The sequence below is a fragment of the Leptopilina heterotoma genome, unplaced genomic scaffold, assembly GCF_015476425.1.
Source record: "Leptopilina heterotoma isolate Lh14 unplaced genomic scaffold, ASM1547642v1 Lhet_10, whole genome shotgun sequence".
Taxonomy (NCBI): Eukaryota; Metazoa; Arthropoda; class Insecta; order Hymenoptera; family Figitidae; genus Leptopilina; species Leptopilina heterotoma.
The window spans coordinates 1234103-1255508 of NW_025110813.1; the positions used below are offsets into that span (position 1 = coordinate 1234103).

Genomic DNA, 21406 nt, shown 5'->3' on the forward strand with positions numbered 1-21406 from the left:
TTCAATTATTTATTTAATTACTATCAGTAGAATTTAATAAGTACTTCATTGTATTGAAATATAAAACAATTCATTGCTTGAACGATCAAAAATTTATTACTTTATTTTATCTTTATAATTATCTAATTTATAAATTATGAGTAGTTTATCGGGCGAAATTTAATTACCAACCATATAATTAACTTATTACTCATGAAATTATTTTACGTCTGGTATTTATTTTTTTTTTATCACTGAGAAAATATAGGTTTAATAATAAAAAAGTATTTATTTAATTTTTGTACCTGGAAAATATTCTTTTTTTTCTTACGTCAAAAACAGTCAAAAATACTGCGACTGGCGAAATCATTGTAAACAAATAATTATAATTAAAGCTTTCTCATACTTTCTTTGAATTCAGTAAATTATACATTAAAGTACATTTATTACTAAATTAAATAAATTATAATTGAGCGGAAAGAAGGGAAAAATCACTTTGCAAAAACGTTGCATTAAAACGATTACAATGATTACAATCATTACAATCATTAAAATCAATAGAATAAAAATTTTTAGGTTATGTTCGCTTATAGCGCAATTTTCCTTTTCAACTTTTTACCATTCATAAATAATTTTCTTAATATTGATTAAATTTTACCTTTGTTTAGCAGCTTTTTAGTCTAATTGTCCACATGAAATTGACACTCACACTTTAATTACTCACAAATAGTAAACAATTTAATAGAATAATTTTGCAAATATCCGGTGAATTCAAATCAAAACATTAATAACGAAAATAACTGAAAGAGTGAAAGTTTCACGGAAGTTTCTTCAACATAGAAAGTTACCCGTAACTTAAGAAATTTTGTAAATTTCTCCCGTTTCGTATTTGAAATAGTTGAAAAGGCGAATTTCGATGATTTATATTTTTTATATTAAAAAAACCGTTTTAGCATAAAATACCTTGCTGCACGATACTAATAACAATATTTAAAGAAAAACGTACTGATTTATTGGACTCTATAGTAATTGTAAAGAAAATTATATTTCAAATAGCTTTTTACGCGAGTCGCAACTCGTAATGGTAAAGTTAGGTTATGTTTCTTTATGAAATTTCTCGCTACAAATTACGGAAAATTAATCACGATTTACAAACAATTGAAACAATTGAAATGAACAGCTAAACTAGTTTTAACGTTTAAATATGTTTGTTTTCAAGTACGATTAATAATTTTATCTCAAATTCTACATTTTAACTGGACGCAACGACAATCTACAAATTTCTCCGCGAAAACTTTCAAAGGTGTGAATGGGTGTGAAGTTGTCCGATTATGGAACGAGGTAATTACTATCGAATGATCGATTGTGGACTTCGATTAGTAATGGTATATGACTTCAGGGTATTTCAACACGTGTTCTCCTTCTGCTATTGTTTACAAAATAGTTTATTGTTATTTTTTTAAAAAATAATGTGCAACAATGTCTCGTTTAATTGTAAAGAATTTACCGAAATCTGTAAGTAACGTTTAAAATATAAATTGCTGCCAATTATCGCAAATATATTTGACTTAACCTACAAATTTAAAACTACTCGAACAGGTGACGGAAGATAAATTAAAAGAACATTTTACTAAAAAGGGTAATATTACTGATGTTCAACTTAAATATACAAAGGAGGGAGTGTTTCGTAGATTTTGTTTTATTGGTTACAAAACCGAAGAAGAGGCTCAAAATGCTGTTGACTATTTTAATCAAACTTACATTGACACGTCGAAAATTTCTGTTGAATTATGTGCCAAGCTGGGTAAGAAATTGTTTATATTATTATTTTTATTGTTACTATTATTTTTTCTATTATTATTAATATTACTATTATTATTTTTATTGCTACTATTATTTTTTTTATTGTTACTATTATTATTTTTATTATTACTATTATTATTTTTATTAATCTTATTGTTACCATTCTTTTTGTTCAAAAAGTTGACGAAATATTTCTTCGAACTCATTTAGTTTATAATTATATTCTCAAAATTTACTCTTTAATTAGTAATATTAATTATTCACCTTATTATTTATCTTATTAATCAATTTTAGGCGATTCTTTGAAACCTAAATCTTGGAGTAAATATGCAATAGACAGTTCGGCGCATGAGAAAATTACAGGTAAAACTATTAAAACAGAAGAAGAATCTCCGGTTAAAAAGGAAAAAGAAAAGAAGAAGAAGGAAATAAATAGGGAAATTAAGGAGATAATTGAAAAGGTAATAATTAAGCAATGCAGTCAATTAAGGAATAATATATTTTGTTAATATTATTAATAAAATAATTATTTTTCAGCACAAGGACGATCCTTTATTCAACGAATTTTTAGAGAGTCATGCCGGTAAAACAGCTCAACAAGTTTGGAGTAATGAGGCACAAAAATTGATCAAGGAAGAATGCGAGGATGACGAAAGTGACAGTGAAACTGAAAAAGTTGATACAAAACAAATTGAAGACAAAGAAACGGAGAAAAAACTTGATTTTGAGGTTGAAAATTATGAAAACTATAAAGAATTAATATTTCTTGTTTGTTTGATATAATTTAATATAATTTAATATTTTTCAAGTATTATGTAGTAAATTATTATTCATTATAATTATATTTATTAACACGATATTTATTATCTAATTATAAATATTTTACATATTTAATTGTTATTGAACTTCTTTTGCAGGTTTTCGGAGCATTGAAAAAGGAGAAGGAACCAAAGAAACAAGTAGTTAAATTTTTCACGGTTAAAATACGCGGTCTGGGTTTTAATCACAAAAAGAAGGATTTAAAACAATTCTTCAAACCCTTGAAACCAAAATCGATACGTGTGCCTCAAAAAATTAAAGGCATTGCTTACGTTGGCTTTAAAACTGAAAAGCACATGAAACAAGCTCTGAGCAAGCACAAAAGCTTTTTAGGTGAGGAGTTTCAAATCAAGTGATTTTATTTACTGTAAAATATTTTAATTCTTGTTAAATTGTCTTTATCTATACAAGTTACTAAATTCTTTAATCAACAGATGGAAAACAAATATTCGTAGCTAAATACGAACAAAATGACAATCAAACGGATAATGAAGATAAAAGTAAGGATATCAAATGGAAAAAACAGGCTGAAGCTCTTGCTGATGAAGAGACAATTGCTGAATCAGGAAGGATGTTTCTCAGAAATTTGGCTTATACAACAACTGAAGATGATGTCACGAAACTTTTTGAGAAATACGGTAATTTTCTGTTAAGTTGCAAATTTCGTTATTCTATTTTTTTAAACTATAATTTTATTAATTATTATTATAATTAATTCTTGTTTTTGTATATTATTTAGTTTTTGTTTTTGTATATCATTTAGTTTTTGTTTATTTAGTTATTATTATTTATTTTTGTTTAGTTTAATTATCTTAAGATTCGTCATTGGGAACAAATTTCTATAATTTATTTATACGATTCTTTATTCTTAATTTGCTTTTTAGGACCATTGACCGAAGTAAATTTACCAGTGGACAGAATAACTAGAAAACCCAAAGGCTTTGGAACTGTAACTTTTATGATGCCAGAACACGCAGTGAAAGCCTATACAGAATTAGATGGTTCAATATTAAATGGTAGAATGTTACACATTCTGCCTGGAAAATCGAAAATTACAGCCGAAGACTTGCTTCAAAATGGTAGGTTTTCGAAAATTTAATAATTAGAAAACAAAAAAGAACCACTCATTATTTATTAAATAGAAAAAAGATGTAAATTATTCACAATTCAAAAAAATCAAGAATTAAACCTGTAGGTTTTTAATTAGAAAACAAAAAAAACTCGTTACAAAATTGAACAAAATATTAAATATTAAGAAAAAAAATTGTTAATTTACTAACTTGTCTACTTGGAAATTTTATTAACTAGAAAATCTAAGCTACAAGGACAAGAAAGCTTTGAAAGAAAAGGCCACCGCTGGTTCATCCCATAATTGGAATACTCTCTTCTTGGGAACTGATGCCGTTGCTGAAGCAATGGCTGCAACTTACAACACAACAAAAGAAAAAGTATTTAATTTTTTCAAAACATCGTAAGAGATTTAATTTAATACTAATTAATTATTATTCAATTCAGTATCAATTTATCATTATAGTTATCAATTTCTTTCTTAATTTGCATGTTCTATATTATGATTGTCAGTTGACAATTTATTCATTTTTTAATTATTTACTTGAATAATTCATTAATTTTTTTTATTATTTATCCATTATTTATTTTTAGTCATTAATTTATTTATTTGTATCAATTATTTTTATTATTTTGTATTATTTAATTTTAATTTACTAATATAATGAAGAAGTTATATTATTACTTTCGTTTATTAAAATATGTAAATAATTACTTTTTTTATTTTAATAAACAGATTCTTGAAGATGAATCAAAGGGAATAAGTACAGCAGTTCGTCTCGCTTTGGGAGAAACTCAAATAGTGGAGATGACAAAAAAATTTTTAGAAGAGAACGGCGTTTGTATAGATGCATTTAATCAGCCACCAACAAAAAGATCAAAGACTGTGATACTTGTGAAGAATTTACCAGGAAAAACAAGTCAAAATGAGATTTTAGAAATGTTCTCGAAACACGGCGAAGTTGGTCGTGTTATTTTACCACCTGCAGGAATCACTGGTTCGTAAACTGAATATATTTCTTATTTCAATAATAATTAACATATATTTTAATATAAAAACAATTTACTATTTTCTGCCTTTGGTCTCTGCAAATAAAAGAAAAAAATAATTAAATTTGTTTATTTCAGTTATTATTAATCCAAATATAAATTTTATTATTAATAATAAAAGTAATTAATTAAATTTATTTATAATATTTTTTTGCTTTGTAGCGATAGTGGAATTTTTCGAACCATCGGAAGCTCGAATAGCATTTACAAGATTGGCTTACACGAAATTTAAAAGTTTACCGCTTTATTTGGAGTGGGCGCCCGACAATAGTTTTGCCAATGATTTGAAGAAACTTGACTCCTCTTCGAATGCAGCGAAACAAAATAAATCCAAAGAAGATGATAAGAAGCAGGTGCAAAATGAAATTGGAAATGCGAAAGAGGAGAAGAAAAATAATGACGATGATGAAGATGAAGATGACGATGAACCAGAACCTGATACCACATTATTTGTTAAAAATTTGAATTTTTCAACGATTGACGAGGATTTGAAAAACGTAAATTGATAAATTTTTTATAAACATCTAATCTTGAATTCTTTTAAATGCAATTATTCATTTTCGAATGCAATGAATTTTATTTTTCTATTTTTTGTTTTTTATTATAATTAGTTTTCACTTTATTATTATTATTCATTTTGATATTGTTTATTAATTATTACCTCTTTTTGTAGCACTTTAAACGTTGCGGTCCACTTCATTACGCGACGGTCGCCACAAAAAAAGATCCAAAAAATCCTTCTGCAAAATTATCAATGGGCTATGGTTTTGTCAGATATAAATATAAAGTTCATGCTGAACGTGCTTTGAAGGAGTTGCAAATGACGGACTTGGATGGAAAGACAATTGAATTAAAGAGATCCGAAAGAACATTACAGTAAGTTTGCAAAAAATCGAAATAAAATTTTCAATTTCGGTAATTTTTAAAAATTAAAAATTTTTTTTTTAAATATAATCATTAATAAGAAACTGTCACTGATTTAATTATCAATTTTGACCTTAGGAAACAAACAAAAAAGGTCAATTAACTTATATGTATTTAAATAATATTTAAAATTATCAATTTTTGTTCCAATTAGATCCGATCTGCAGGTAACGAAGAAAAATGCAAATATCACTCAGCAAACAGGAACTAAAATTTTAGTGAGAAATATTCCCTTTCAAGCGAATGCTAACGAAGTTACACAGCTATTCAAGTGAGTAATTTTCTTTAGTTAAACATTTTCGTAAATTAAATATTTAAAAATATTTTTTACATTTTAATCTGTTAATTAAATTTCTTATTTTAGATTTATTTCTATTTTAGTATTTTTTTTTCCTAATAAATTATTATCCGAATTCTTTTAAATTCTTTTCTCATATTATATATAAATATTTGAAATATTTCAGAGTATTTGGCGATTTGAAAGCTGTGAGACTGCCAAAAAAATTAGTTGGCGATGAAAAACATCGTGGATTTGCTTTCGTTGAATATTCCACAAAGAAAGATGCTAAAGTAAGCAATTTATTATTTCTAATTATTATTTATTATCAACATTTTATTATTATTATCTACTATTTTATTATTATTAATGTTATTATTACTCTTATATTATTACTATTATCATTATTATATTATTAATTTTCAAGTAATTTTTTAATATGTTAAGTTTAACATGTAATTCTTGTTTTGTTTTTATCAGGCGGCGTTTAAAGCTTTGTGTCAAAGTACACATTTGTACGGACGGCGTTTAGTTCTGGAATGGGCACAAAAAGAAGAAGCTATCGACGATATCAGAAAACGAACAGCTAGAAGTTTCCATGAAGGTTATTTTAAAAATTATTTAATTAAAACTTTATTCTCTACCCGCCAAGTGGACAATTTTTTTCCAGTTTGTTTCTTTATGAGGCTTTGCACTCACCTACTAAAATCAACTATTTAATACTTTTTTTACGTTGTGATACTATTTGGGTACTTTTTTTTAGATTTCAGCCACTAAAAGCTACTATTTCTGTTTTTTTTCCTTTTTGAGAATTTCCACTACTTTAAATCCACTAATACTAGAAATCAAAAAATTATAATCAAATTCTTTAAAACGATTCAATTATTTTCAAAAAATATTCAAAATTCAATTATTTTCAATATCTAGTATTTCCATAAAATTTCGCAAAAGAATTCAATTATTTAAAAAAAATTTAATAATTTAAAAAAAAAATGTTTGATAAAATCCTAAACAAGAATTCAATTATTTTCATAAATAATAAAACACATCGAAGAATTTCAATTATTTTTAATAGATAGATACTATTTTAAATTAATTAATCGAAAAATTCAATTATTTTCACAAATAAAATTTTCCACAAGAATTCAATTATTCAAAAAAAAATTTCATAATATTTATTATATTTAAAAAAAAATGAATTATTTAAAACAATGTTTATCAAATTCTTATGAAGAATTCAATTATTTTAAAAAATAACAAAATTTTTCACAGAAATTCAATTCTTTTTAAGCATTTTAATAACATTTTTCGCAATAATTCAATTATTTTCATAAATAATAAAATTTTTCTCAGGAATTCAATTATGTATTTTTGAAAATTTTAATAATACTCTTAGCATTTATTTAGTTATTTTCATTAATCATAAAATTCATTGCAGGATTTCAATTCTTTTTAATACAATTTTACAGAAATTGCTCGAAAAATGTAATTATTCTTAAAAATTTAATTTCAATTCCTTGAAAAAATCAATTATTTAAAAAAACGTTCTTTTAAAATTCTTTGGAAGAATTCAATTATTTACAAAAATATTAGAATTTTTCACCAGTATTAAATTATTTTCAAATATTTTAATAAAATTGTTGGAAAGAAAACAATTATTTTAAATACAATTTTAATTAAATTTTTTTGAAATAATTCAATTATTCTTTTAGATTTTAATAGAATTCTTCCCAAGAATTCAATTATTTACATAAATAATTCTTCGAAAAAATTCATTTATTTACATAAATAATTCTTCGAAAGAATTCAATTATTTTCATAAATAATAAAATGCTTTTTAGGAATTTAATTATTTTCAAAAAAAAAATTAATAAAATATCACACAAACATTCAATTATTGTCAAAAATTTTAATAGAATTCTTTGTAAAATTTAATTATCTTTTAAATCTTTTCGCAATTCAATGATTTTCAATATCTACTATTTTCATAAAATTTCCAAACAGAATTCAATTATTAAAAAAATTTGTTGTAAAAATTTTCGTAAGAATTCAATTATTTTCATGAATAATATAAATTTCTCAGGTGTTCAATTACTTAAATTAGAATTAAACGATGTTTTTTGGTCGTCAAGTTTAATTTTTCGGTAGCTACTTTTTTACTACTTTTTTAGTTTGAAAACTACTTTTTTAAAATTAATTTGCAAAGTCTTCTTTATTCAATAAGTTGTTAATGTCTATTAATCAATTTTTGTTTATTTATTTTTGTTAATAACTTATTCTACTTTTCGTTTTGATTTATTTCTAATTTATTAGTTTTATTTTTAACATTTTCTTTATTTGTTTATTAATATTTTATTAGTTTATTAACATTTTATAAATTTATTAACATTTTATTAATTTAATAATATTTTATTAATTTATTAACATTTTATTAATTTGCTAATATTTTATTAATTCATCAACATTTTATTAATTTGCTAATATATTATTACTTCATTAATTTTTTCATTTCTGCTTTTTCTTTTATTTGTTACATTTTTAAAGACGTAAAAAAATATTTTCGTAATTCAAATTTTTGTTTTTTTTTCTTACAGAAAAATCGAGTAAGCGCTCAAGAAAAGCTGTAGTAGATGTTGAAGCAATGGGTCTTGAGGAGAAACACGAAGAAGAAGAAGGAGAATAATAATTTTTTCATTTTTACAAGTTAGAAAACTTAGAAGATCAAAAAACAAAAAGAAGGTACTGAAAAGATATTCTCTATCTAATGAATAAAAATAGTATTTATTTAAGTATCTTGTAACAATTTTATGTATAAGAATTTATTGAGATTTCTTTACATTAAGATTCGGCTAACCAGAGGAAAAAAAAATGTCAATATTATTTTTTTTCTTTGTAATCTTGTAAATATTAAAGATTATTTCATATTATCAATGGCAGACATTTACGTAAAAGAGCAATTATTATTATTACTTTTCTTATCATCATTATTATTAATATTTTTATCAATATTATTATTATTATTATTAACCCTTGAGAAGAAATTGGTAACATTCAAAGGTCGGATATAAAGATTATTTTTTTTTTTTATAAAGATACGAAGATTATAGATTGAAATTGGACAAAATCTATTTTAAGACTATTTTTATATCAATTTTTAAAACTTTCCTTTTTGAGTTGTTTGCATTTATTCAAGTATCAAAAAATTGTAGTGGAATAACGGCATTTTAGATTAAATTTGAAAAAACTTGAATTTTTTTTTGAATACGTATTCATAGTTTGATTTTCTAATTATAATTATGTATTTTTTTTTATTTTAAGTCTCAGCCCGTTGTTGGAAGCAACAAAACTGAAATAAAACAACCCAATTTCATAAAAATCACAGTCTCTTATGCAGCGGGTTTTTTTTATACTTTTCTTTTGTCGATAAGGAGCAAAAAGTTCTTTCTTTTGAAAAATGACTATAAGAATAGTATTTCTTCATACAGACATGTTTTTCTTTTCCTTTTCGTGCTTCTGTGAAGCTGATCATCTTTATTTGTTCCGGTAAGGTGATAATTATCCGTACAAAAGATGAATTATGATGATGTTATGAATTTTTGTTTTGATTCGCTGACAATAACTAGAATTTATTATTCACAGAGAGTCACGCAGATTATTTTTTTTTTTTTTGGCTTTTTTTCTTTTGTTTAGAGAGGTTGACAACGAAAAGTGGATAGAAAATAGTCGGCACCTCAATAATCGCGAAGGCAAAATTCATCTGCCTGAAGGAAAACACAGCTTCATTTATTTATTTTTTTTTTTCAAATAAAGCGGCCAAGGATGATAAAGAATTTTTATCACGTGTGAAGATTTTTGCCTTTTCTCCTGAAGCGCTCCTCTAGGTATCCGGGTATCTGAAAATAGTTTTAAAAATTTGATATTACAACTCGTTTTTATGAATTTGTAATTTTGTCTCAAATATTCGAAAAAAAAGAAGATTTAAAAGAATGGAAAAAGCAACGAGTTTCTTTCTGATGGTTTCTATTTTGTTTAATTTAATTTAATTTAATTTTTTAATTTTCTTAAATTGAAATCGTTTAAATTAAACTTTTGGAAAAAATACATTCAATTATCAAATGAATAAAAAGTCAGTGGGAAATATATTCACAGCTAAAAGAAAAGAAGAAATGGAATAAATTAGTATTCGTGATCGAATAGGTAATGATACAGGTAGTGCGACGATTTAATTATTAATAACAAAATTTAACATCAATTTGTTTTATTACTTTTTTTTTATTTATTATTCATATTGTTATTGAAATTTTGATTATTTTTAATATTATTATTATTGTTAGTAACTATTATTTTCAAGATTCTCTTTTTCATTTGAAAATTTAAAACCAGTCCCATTAATTAATAAGTTTCTTAAAAATAAAAAAAAATGCACTTTTAATTTAAAATACACAATAAATGATATGTTATAATATTTCTTGACCTCCACCAATCATAAATATTATTCGTTGCTTTGTTAATTAATTGATAACATAATTTTTCTGTTCTTTTTTGTTTTGGCGATGATTCATCGTTGATTTCGAATAAAATATAAATATATATAGACTATAGAAAAAGTACAGTAGAAAATATAAACAGACGAAATATTTGTCATAAAAAGCTCAGGTACTTGGATTGCATACACAATAAACTGGGTTTTTTTTTTTTTTTTTTTTTTTTTTTTTTTTTTTGTACTATATAGTAAACTTTTTACGGACAGGAAGACATAATTAACGATACCAGACCGCAGAAAAGTAAGCCTCTTTTTTGTACTCAGACATGTAAATAAATTATTATCACGTTTAATTTGATGTGGATTTAAAATTTTTTTTTGGTGCTATAAACATCAAATCGACAATTTGTTTTCTATTTTCTTTTTTTTCTATTATTTTTTCTCCCCATATTTTTTTTTCTCCTTCTCTTTCAACGTTAATGTATATATAATTCTATTATATTATTTACACAGGATGTTAAACACAAAACAATATTAATAATTGAGTAACATCGGAATGAAAATTGATGTGTCCATTTTCTTTTTTTCTTCTCTTGGAAAGATAAATTAATTTTAATTCTATTTCCAAGTTTAATTCAATTTCAGTTTGATTAAAATTTATTTTAAAAAGAGTTCATTCCCCACTGGAAAAAACTTGTAAATAGAGAATTTAAAAGAGAATCTTGTCCCTCAGTGTAAAATAAAAAAATTCTCAATTTTAAATCTACGGTTAAAATATTTTTTGATTAATAATAAAAGAAATAGTAAAAGAGTAATAAAATTGGAATTGTCAGTTCACGTTTCTGATGTCTCTCAATTATTCTTGATACAAGTTTTTGGATAAGTGATAAAATATTGTCTAGCAATTTTCATGCATGATTGGTTTTTTTTTTTGAAATTAAAAAAAAAATAAAAAGAAAGAAAGAAAAGATTAGTGCCATCAGCAAGCTACAAATTTCGATGTTGCACAAGGTGATAAAAAGCATTTCTCTCACATTGTTTGGTGTAAGTTAGCCATATAAATGAAAAGTACATGAAGATTTACGTAACGACAAGTCAATCAATAGCATTCAAAATTGAAGGGAAACAATTTCGATATTTTTTTTTTTGCTTTGCAGGGACTTTTCTCAGGGGGAAAAAAGTGTCGTATTAGGATCTAAGCTTCTACCTTTGGTTTTGCTCGATGTGTGTCGACTGCGTCGATTGGTAGTCGAATATTTTCCACCTTACAACCATAAGCCACTGGGGTTAATTTGATTATTGTGTGCAGGGGTACTTGAAGATATGGTAGTTCATCTAAAAATGAAAACAAAAGTTTATTTCCGAAAAATTGGAAAAAGTATTATAATTTATAATTTAGAAAATACTTCTTAAAAATTAAATAAAAATTAAAAGTACGAAAATTAGGCTTCGTACTGATTAATTAATTTTAAAAAAGTATCAAAATGTAGCTTTAAGACTGCAAAGAAGTAGAAAAAAGTAGCTATCAAAAAATTAAATTTGACGATTAAAGAACATTCTTTTAGTCGATTCAGTGTGTGAAAAAGTAACTTATTTTATTCTGGGTTAACACAAAAATTTGAATATATGTATTTCCCTGATTTCTAGAAAGAATATTAGCTTCTTTCCTTATTCTCGTAATAACTTTAATTCTAAATTTTTGTAAAATTCAATTATTTTTCTAATTTTCAGATAGAATTCTTTAAAAATACATAAATAAATATTTAGATACTTATTTTTATTTAATTATCCACAGAAATTGAAATTTTAAACAATCTCAAAAGTAAAACCTTCTGAAATTTAAATATTTATAAAAACTTCAACTGCATTTATTCCGAAATTCAATTATTTTTTAGAATTTTATTACAATTTTTTGAAAGATTCAATTTTTGTAAAGAATTTTCTCACAAATTTTGAAAACAATTCAATTCTTTCGAGAAATTTAATTGAAATTAAATTAAAAATAATTCAATTTCGACGAAGAATTTTGTTCTTTATGAAAATAATTGAATTTCTGCGAAAAATTTTATGAAAATGTTTAAAAATAATTATTAATAATAATAATAATTATTATTATTATTATTATAGGGTAAGTGTACCAATTGCCGAGGGTGTTCCATTTGTCGATGTTACCATGGTAATAACCAAAAAATATTGTCTAAAATGTCTCATTTGTTTGTTTATATAATATTAATATACTTTTTTTACATTTATAACGCATAAAAAAATTAATATTTATTACTTTTTTTCATTTACAATGTGCTACACTGTTTAAATAAAATTTAAAGTTTGTTTACTCGACAACAGGAACCATCCTCGACAATTGGTACGTTTACCCTATGAAGAATTTTATTAATATTTTTGAAAATAATTAAATTTTTTCTAAGAAATAAAAATTAAATGAACTGTAATTCAATTCTTAAGAAAAATTTCACTATTTATGAAAATAATAGAATTTTTTGCAGAATTTTATTGCAATTTTTAATAATAATTGAATTCTTATGAGAAAATTAGAATTTTATCTAAAAATAATTTAATTCCTAGGAAAAATTTTGTTATTTATGAAAATAATTGGATTTATGCAAAAAAAGTATTAAAATTTTTAAAAATAAATAAATTCTTTCAAGAAATTTTATTAAAATTGTATTGAAAATAATTGAATTCCTACGACGAATTTTAGGGAAATTTAGAAAAATAATTAAATTCTTTCGAGATAATAAAAAATAATTGAATTTTTTCAAAGAGAATTAGAAATAATTGAATTCATGTGAAAATTTTTATTATTTATAAAAATAATTAATAGATTTTTATTAAAATTTTTTAAAATAACTGATTTTTTCTAGGAAATAAAAAATAAACATAATAGTTTAAAATCTGGATCGAGAGAAATTTGAATCGACTAAAATTCTTCTAAATCAGTTTAATTTTGAATGAATAAATATAAATCTAATAACGCATAAAATTATCAAAATTAATTCTAGAATAGAAAATGAGAGAAACTTGAATGAAAATAAATTATTTTTTTTGCAAACTTTGCCATAAATAATTTATTTTCACTTAGTTATTTCAAGGTTGAATTGTTATCTCTAGACTATATTTCGTTTAGTATGTAAAAGCGATAATTATTTGATTTAATTAAAAATATTTTGGCGCAAAATTCTTCATTTTGCCACTGACCTGCATTTTTGTCTAAAAAGTACGCAAGTAGACAACGTAAAACTGCCTGATGACTGACAACCAAAACATTACCCTGTCTCTCCAGTTCCATAATTACCGGCTCTAAACGTGCGACCAAATCCTCGTAACTCTCACCTCGCGGATAACGATAGGAAAATTTATTTTGGTCCCTAGCTGCAAAATCAGTTGGATATTTCTCCTCAATCTCTTCGTAGGTCATTTCCTCGCAGATGCCCTTTTATCGAACAAAAAGCGTTGTATTTTTCACAATATTTTTCCAATAAATAAAATTGCTAATTTTAATTCAAATTATAATATTAAATAGATTATTAACCTGCCTTTGATGTAAAATTCTTTTTGTCTAGACAAAAAAGAACATTTAAAAGGAAAGAAAACATAATTATGCAGCATTAAGGAAATTAATTCTATTCTATAAATAAATAAATCATAAAATTAAAATTAAAATTTAATAGAAAAAAAATGGAGAACTCACGGCATCAATTTCATTGAGGGCCTTCCACCTCTCCTGTGGTGCTTTAACGTCGGCTGCGGTTTGTATGGTGCGTTTCAACCAGCTTGTCCAAACGCGAAGACCCTGAATATCTTGTTTTATGATATATTCGGAAAGTGCCTTTGCGTACAATCGACCCCTATCACTGAGATCAGAATCGCCGCCAATTCGTCCATCCAAATTCATAGCGCTCTCGCCATGCCTGGTGAGATAAATTGTGCGCGGTACAATATGAATATTCATTAAATAATAAACTATCCGGCTTTGTATGTGGCCCTCGTGCTTATGAACAAGAACCTTCTCGCCGGTATTGTAAATTTTCATAAATGACAAATCACTCTCACGATCCTCATCCAATGGCTGATATTTCTCCTGATAATGTTCAATTCTCAACATAAAATCCGCCAACACTGCCTCCTTGTTCATATTCGCGTAATCTGGACTGCTCACCTTGACCTGTTTTTATTAAATTTAAAATCAATAAATATGCATATATATATATGTGTGTGAAAACTGAAAATACTTCTCATGCAGTTTTTTGGTTTCTCTATTATAGCAATTTAGTTAATTAATGTTTACAATTATTTTTACTACTTTTCGTATTTTTATTATTTTTGTTTTTACTACACAGTTGACAAAAATATTTAATTTTCTCTTTCCCTGACATTACAGATTTTCTAATATATTTATTTGCAAATTTTTTTAATTCTAAAATTATTTTATTCAAATAAATATTATCTAATCATTATTATTTTTTCTATATGAATTTTCTAGAAATTTTCACTAAAATACTTCTGTAAATCAAGTATTTTTAATAATTTTTTGAAAAAGTTCCTTGAGAATTATCAAATCTAATATTGTTTACAATTCAATTTTAAGAAATTTCCATTACTGGGAAATTCTTCGATTGAATAAATATTTGAAAAATAAAAACGTCAAATAATTTCAAAAAAAATTAAAGTAAAATTTAAAAAAAAATTAGTTCGACTGAATTGTTGATTAAAATTATTAGAAATTCAGATTTGCAAAGATTTTAATTTAAAACTTTTTAAAAATTCAATTGTTTCGAAAAATTGCAAATATTTATAATTTTTCCAAATTCATTAAATTATTTTCTGGAATTTTTAACTAAAATTCTTCTCTAAATTAATTATTTTTAATAATTAAATAGAATTTTTCTAAATTTTAAATTGAAACCTTTTGAAATTCAATTATTTAAAAAAATTGTAATAAGAATCTCGGTAAGAATTCAATTATCTTTAAAAACAATAAAATCCTTCCCAGGAATTCAATTATTTTCAAAAATAATCAAATTCTTCTAATATAACTTTAATTATTTCGAGAGAATTCAATTATTTTAAAAAATTTTAATTCAATTTTTTTGCAAAAATTCAATTATTTTCATAAATAAAAATATTTCTCCTAGGAATTAAATTGTTTTTAGTTAAAATTTTAATTTTCTCATAAGAATTCAATTATTATTATAAATTTTAATAAATTTCTGCAAAAAAATCCTATAATTTTCATAAATAGTGAAATTTTTCTTAAGAATTGAATTACAGTCAATTTAATTTTTATTTCCTAGAAAAAAATCAGTGATTTTAAAAAATTTTAATAAAAATCTATTAATTATTTTCATAAATAATAAAATTCTTCACAGGAGTTCAATTATTTTTAATTGTTTCGAAAGATTTAAAAAAAAAAATTTTAATTTAAAAAAATTTCTTAATAGAATTCATTTCTTTTGAAATATTTTCACAAATTTCTTTGCAAATATTTAATTATTTTCTGTAAATAATAAAATTCTTCGCGGAAATTTAATTATTTTTAAATATTAGAATGAAATTATTCGAAAGAATACAATTATTTTCAAAAATTTTGATAAAATTCTTTACAAAAATTCAATTGACTTTATTATTAATAAAATTTTTCTCTGAAAATCAATTATTTAAAAAAATTTTAAGTATAATTATATATAAAATAATTTTTAAGTAATAATTTTCGGTAGTTTATCAATGATTTAATTATTTAAAATACATCATTGTCAAAAATAGAAAAAAATTTAAGGTTTTGTATTAAAATTTCTCGTCAATTTCATAGTTTTAAGATAAGCAAAAAAGATACAAAAATTTACAATTTTAATATGAATTTTATATAGAAATTCATTTTTTTCCAGTACTTTTAATAAAATTCCCTGACTTTTTCCCTGATTTCTCTCACCTGTGTGAATCCTGTACTATTTTTATTTTTCTATTTTGTTTACTCTTTTTTTACTATTTCTACTCTTCTATTTTGTTTACTACTTTTATTGTTTTCTCTTTCTATTTTTACTATTTTTATTATATTTTCTACAATTTTTTTTCTATATACTTTTTAAAGTCTTTTTTTTTGTTTTAATTTTTATTACCTCCATAATGTTCTGCTCGACAATTTCCGGATCGTTGCAAACGGACTCAACGAAAAATAGCTTAAAGTTCATTTTGAGAACGACAATTTCACGAAGCATGTCACGTCGATCGACGGTGGAATTTGTCGCGTCAAAAACGGCGACCTCACCGTCTCCTGACTCCAGCCATTTGCATACGTCCTGCAGTGCATCCAAAGCGCACTGGGTCCTAATTGCCATTGCCTTAATATTGTCGGGTCGGAAAAAATCGTGACATTGATAGGCCGTCGTCGCGTGCCTTCTATATTCGCCCAAATTGAAGACTTTCGTACTGATACCAATCCAATTTAAATATCTGCACAGCTTCTTTGAAATGTAAGTCTTCCCTCTTGCTGGCAATCCCACCATTGCTATCACATGTGGCTTATTTACAAAATTGGCTCGTTCGCCTGAAAAACAAGAAAAATACAAACAGAATTTGTGTTCATTAAATATTGTTTAATATAAACAAATCATTGTAAATACAAATTGTTAAAATTGTAAATACAAATTATTAAAATTGTAAATACAAATTGAAAATGTGAAAATTAAAAAAAAGATAATAAAATACTTGAGCACACACACAAAAAGCACACGTAAAGAATAATTTTTGTTTTTACACTCGAAACAAAAGGGACAATTAAAAGAGGAGAAAGTTGCTGTTTTCGAAAAAAAATTTCAAAAATCAATTACAAAACTCTTATAAAATAAGCTTACGCATAAAATTGGAGATTCGAGGTTGTTTCGGGTGAGTTGCCATGTTTTATACAATAGGCACAAAATTTAATGTTTACCTATACGAGATAATTCAACGATAAGTCCAAGTAATATCTTATACTTATCAAAATATTCTTTAAAAAAAAAAATTCTTGTCTCATGAATTATGGGGGAAATGGAATGCTTCTTTTTTTCTCACATTATTTCTCTATTAGACAATAAAAAAAAATCAGTGAAATCATTAGGAAAAAAATTTATTAACGAGGAGAAAAAAATTCCCTACCCAAATGTTAAATTAATTAAAAAAAGGTAAATAATTTAAATAAATAAATTTTTATTCTCGTAAAAATTCTACTTTTTCCAATTTATAATTAATAAATTAAATTAATTTTTATTAAATAAGTACATTTTGTTCAAAATATTAAATTACATAATTTAATTCTCAGAAAAAAATCTAACAACCGAAATTATTGTAATAAAAATTTATAAATATTAAAATGAGTAAAATGAATGAAAATATTTTTCGAAATAATTTCAAAAAAAAATTAAATTAAATTTTTTCAAAAAAATTAATTCTTACAGAATTGTTAGTTAAAAGTATGAAAAATTCAGATTTTTAAAAATTTTAAAATTAATTAAATTAAATAAAAAATAAAGTAAACAAAACAAATATAAAGAAATGATCAAAAAGATAAAATTGAAAAATTAACAAAATTAAATAAAAATTAAATTAAATAAGGAAAAAATAAAATAAATATAAAACTAAATAAGCATAAAATGAAATAAATATATGAAATTAATATTAATATAGAAAATTACAAATTAAAATAAAAAATTTTTTTTAAAACTTATGCAATAATTATGCAGTGGAGAAAATAAATGTAATCTAATCTCTTTATTTATACAAGAAAATAAATATTAAAAAATATTAAAAAATAATTTAATATTAATATTATATTATTAATTATTGATTTTAAGTAAATATAAATTATAAAATAGAAGAATTTATTAAATTTTTAAAATAATTTATTAAATATTTGTGTAACAAAAAAAATATTAAATTAAAAAAAAATTATTTTTCTCGAAAGAATTCAATTATTTTTCTAAATTTGACTAAAATTCGTCGTAGGAATTCAATTATTTTTAATACAATTTTAATAAAATTTCTTGAAAAAATTTAGTTATTTTCAAACATTTTCATACAATTTTTCGTAGAAATAATTAATTATTTTCATAGCGAACAAATTTCTTTGCCAAAATTTAATTATTTTGAATATAATTTTAATTAAATACCTCGAAAGAATTCAATTATTTAAAAAAATTTCAATAAAATTTGTCGGATTAATTCAATATTATTTTCAAAAAATTTCGAAAAAAATGTCTTGAAACAATTCATTTATTTTTAACCATTTTAACAAATTTCTTCGCATAAATTTAATTTGTTTCTAGAAATAATAAAAATTTTCGCGTAAATTCAATAAATTAGTTTTAAAAATAAAATTCTTCGAAAGAATTCAATTAAAAAAAAAAAATATTAAAAAAAAAATAAATAAAAAAATAAAAAAAAAAAATATTAAATTACAAAAAAAAATACCCGGAGAGAAAATAATTTTAGGAAAGTTTCTTATATTAAACAATTTATTTCAAGTTAACTTTTTTTTAAGTTTACTGAAGCAAAACTTTAAAGGTGAAAGTCAAGAACTTTATTGACATATTAAGGCAATTAAAGAAAATTTATTGTTTGTTTTTAAAGCATTTTAGATCGAGAATTTCAAAAGGCAATAATTCATTTGACAAACGAAAGAATCAAAACTGGATCATTGCCAATCTAAAATGAACCAGCTTTGTCTGGACATAATATTCACGTCTTGTAAATTTGATATTGCTTTTTATATCTATCTAATCAATAAATCTGTCATTTGACTAATTAATTTTAATTGCAAAAAAAAAATGAAAAGCTAAAATTGAGAAATTTAATCTCAAAAAATTCTAATTATCATTTTTTGGAAATTTTAATTCTAGAACGAATGTACAAATTAATGAAGAAATGAAAAATAATAATAAAGTAAAAGTAAATTAATATTTATAATATTAATTTATAATATTTTATTATTATTTTTCATTTCTTCATTAATTTGTCCAATCGTTCTAGAATTAAAACTCTTTTAATATTATTTTTTATTATTTATTAATATTATTAATATTATTTATTAACATTATTTATTTATTAAAATTAATTTATTTGTAGATACTTCGTAAATTATTGTATTGAAAAATTTGTAGTCTATAATTATTACGTGCACATTGTCAACAAATAAAAAGACTCTAAAAAGTAAACAAAATTTAAAATGGGAAATAATATGCATTATTATAAGAATTGCAAAACAATTTAGCATCGTTAGCATTACAAGATAAAAGGTAATAAAAAAGATTGGTTATATATGCATTATTTTGCATTCACAGAAATAATGATGCATAACAAATGATATAACAAATGAGCGCACGTGTGCATTTTTTTTTTCTTTATTTATTCGTTACGCTTATTTCATATATATGATAAATTCTGCCTCATTAGTCATTCATTACAAAGTAATTATAAATATTTTTACAAAATTCAAGAAATCACTAAATAATATTCCATATTTTTTAAACATCGAAGTAATTTTTTAATTTAACGAAAATTAATCGAGATAAATTAACATTTCTTTTTAGGGGAGTAACAAATATATTTTTTCTTGTAGGGGAAAAGTGAGGTTATGATTTTTGTAAATTTCGAATTTCAATCTACTGTTTTTCATGAAATGTAATGCGTAATAATAAATAAAGCAATGACGCAGATTAAAATTCAAAAATATGTTGCAAAATTCAATACTCTATACATTAAATTATCCTCTCGCGAGAAATATGATACTTGTATTATTGACTTCGAAGTTAAATAATTTTAATAACTCCTTCGAAGTTTCAATTACTTGCAAAACGTATAATTTTCTATTTTATTAATTTTATTAAATAAACTATTAAATAGTTTCTGTTAGAAATATTGCACCATTCATCAGACACGTGGCATAATTAAGTTTTAAATGTATAATCAAAATTTAAATATTCAACTTCTCGTTCTCGTTTGTTTATAACAGAAACAAAAAATAAACAATTGCTCACCTCTAATTGGAAATGGTTTTGTCTGGATTGTATCCGATGTCGGTGGTGTATACTGCATATCGATTGTTTTACTCGTCATAATGTATATGCTTGGAAGATTTCTCTTTGAATAAAAACAGTAATATATTTTCGGAGTAGGTCAAAAATAGTTTTTTCCACTTGGAATATTCAAATGAAGACTTGGTGATTTTTCTTTTAATTGTTGTCAATTCGCATAAATATTATTGACAGCAGATAGCTCACTGTTGATTTTTTAAAATTTTTTAAAAAATGTACACTTTTTTCTTGTATCACTTATCGAGAGAAAACGAGAAAAAAATAGGAGATTATTTTCTAGTCACAGATTCGTGAATGTCATATTTGAAGACATTTAAAACCATTCGTTTAAAAAACGAATGTTTGCCAGCAGAGACAAAACACGTAATTTGGCAATTTGAAGAAGACAAAAAAAATTGCGACAAGTTCGCACTTGCAACTAAAAGTCAACTAAAGTCCAAAGTTTAATTTAAACCTTGAACGAATATTGTAAATCAAGAACAAGTAGGGGGAAAACGATGAAAGCTTTCCACCCAATTCAGAAGCTTCATCGATGATCACGCGACCCTTTGTGTTTTCAGTCATGTATACACTATTTTCATTTTATTAGCCCACTAATTTTGGAATTTTATTTATCACAGAAATTCTATTTTGATTGACTTGAACTAAATGGCAATTTTCAAAAAATTCTTCCTTCTGTTTATCGAAAAGAAAATTAATTCGATAAACAATTAAAGACCGTTTATTTACATCTGTTTCAATTGTTTTCACTTGACCATTTAAAAATGGCCCCTGGGCGCTGATTGGACTAGGTACGAGTTTGCAATCAGCTGATAAATTGGCGGGTAATTACACATTATTTGAATTCAATCTTTTTTCTCTATAAGTTTTCTATGATAATAAATTCGAAAATAATATAAGAAAATGAATAAATACTCC

General features: G+C 23.5%; 3 protein-coding genes across 3 annotated transcripts in view; 1 reads left to right on the forward strand and 2 right to left on the reverse strand.

Moving 5' to 3' along the window:
- Positions 1 to 792, reverse strand: part of LOC122498611 — a 73662-nt gene extending 72870 nt beyond the window's left edge. Inside the window, exon 1 of the mRNA XM_043606425.1 lies at positions 638 to 792. The gene's annotated coding sequence lies outside the window, so the exon portion shown is untranslated. The remainder of the gene's footprint in view (positions 1 to 637) is intronic.
- A 563-nt stretch (positions 793 to 1355) lies between these two features.
- On the forward strand, positions 1356 to 8709 carry LOC122497784 (probable RNA-binding protein 19). Its single transcript, XM_043605077.1, has 15 exons — positions 1356 to 1494; positions 1579 to 1783; positions 2077 to 2243; positions 2320 to 2511; positions 2700 to 2934; positions 3036 to 3239; positions 3486 to 3680; positions 3910 to 4049; positions 4406 to 4667; positions 4882 to 5216; positions 5393 to 5595; positions 5798 to 5914; positions 6108 to 6213; positions 6401 to 6524; positions 8515 to 8709. Exons 1-15 carry the CDS (start codon positions 1459 to 1461, stop codon positions 8601 to 8603), a joined length of 2610 nt encoding a protein of 869 aa, XP_043461012.1. The 5' UTR covers positions 1356 to 1458; the 3' UTR covers positions 8604 to 8709.
- Positions 8683 to 20990, reverse strand: LOC122497801 (6-phosphofructo-2-kinase/fructose-2,6-bisphosphatase 2). The gene is made up of 6 exons (XM_043605102.1): positions 20432 to 20990; positions 16538 to 16965; positions 14113 to 14586; positions 13620 to 13854; positions 11611 to 11738; positions 8683 to 9813 (listed from the first exon to the last, which is right to left on the reverse strand). The coding sequence occupies exons 1-6, from the start codon at positions 20508 to 20510 to the stop codon at positions 9757 to 9759; spliced, it is 1401 nt and encodes a 466-aa protein (XP_043461037.1). The 5' UTR covers positions 20511 to 20990; the 3' UTR covers positions 8683 to 9756.
- Between the last annotated feature and the right edge of the window lie 416 nt (positions 20991 to 21406).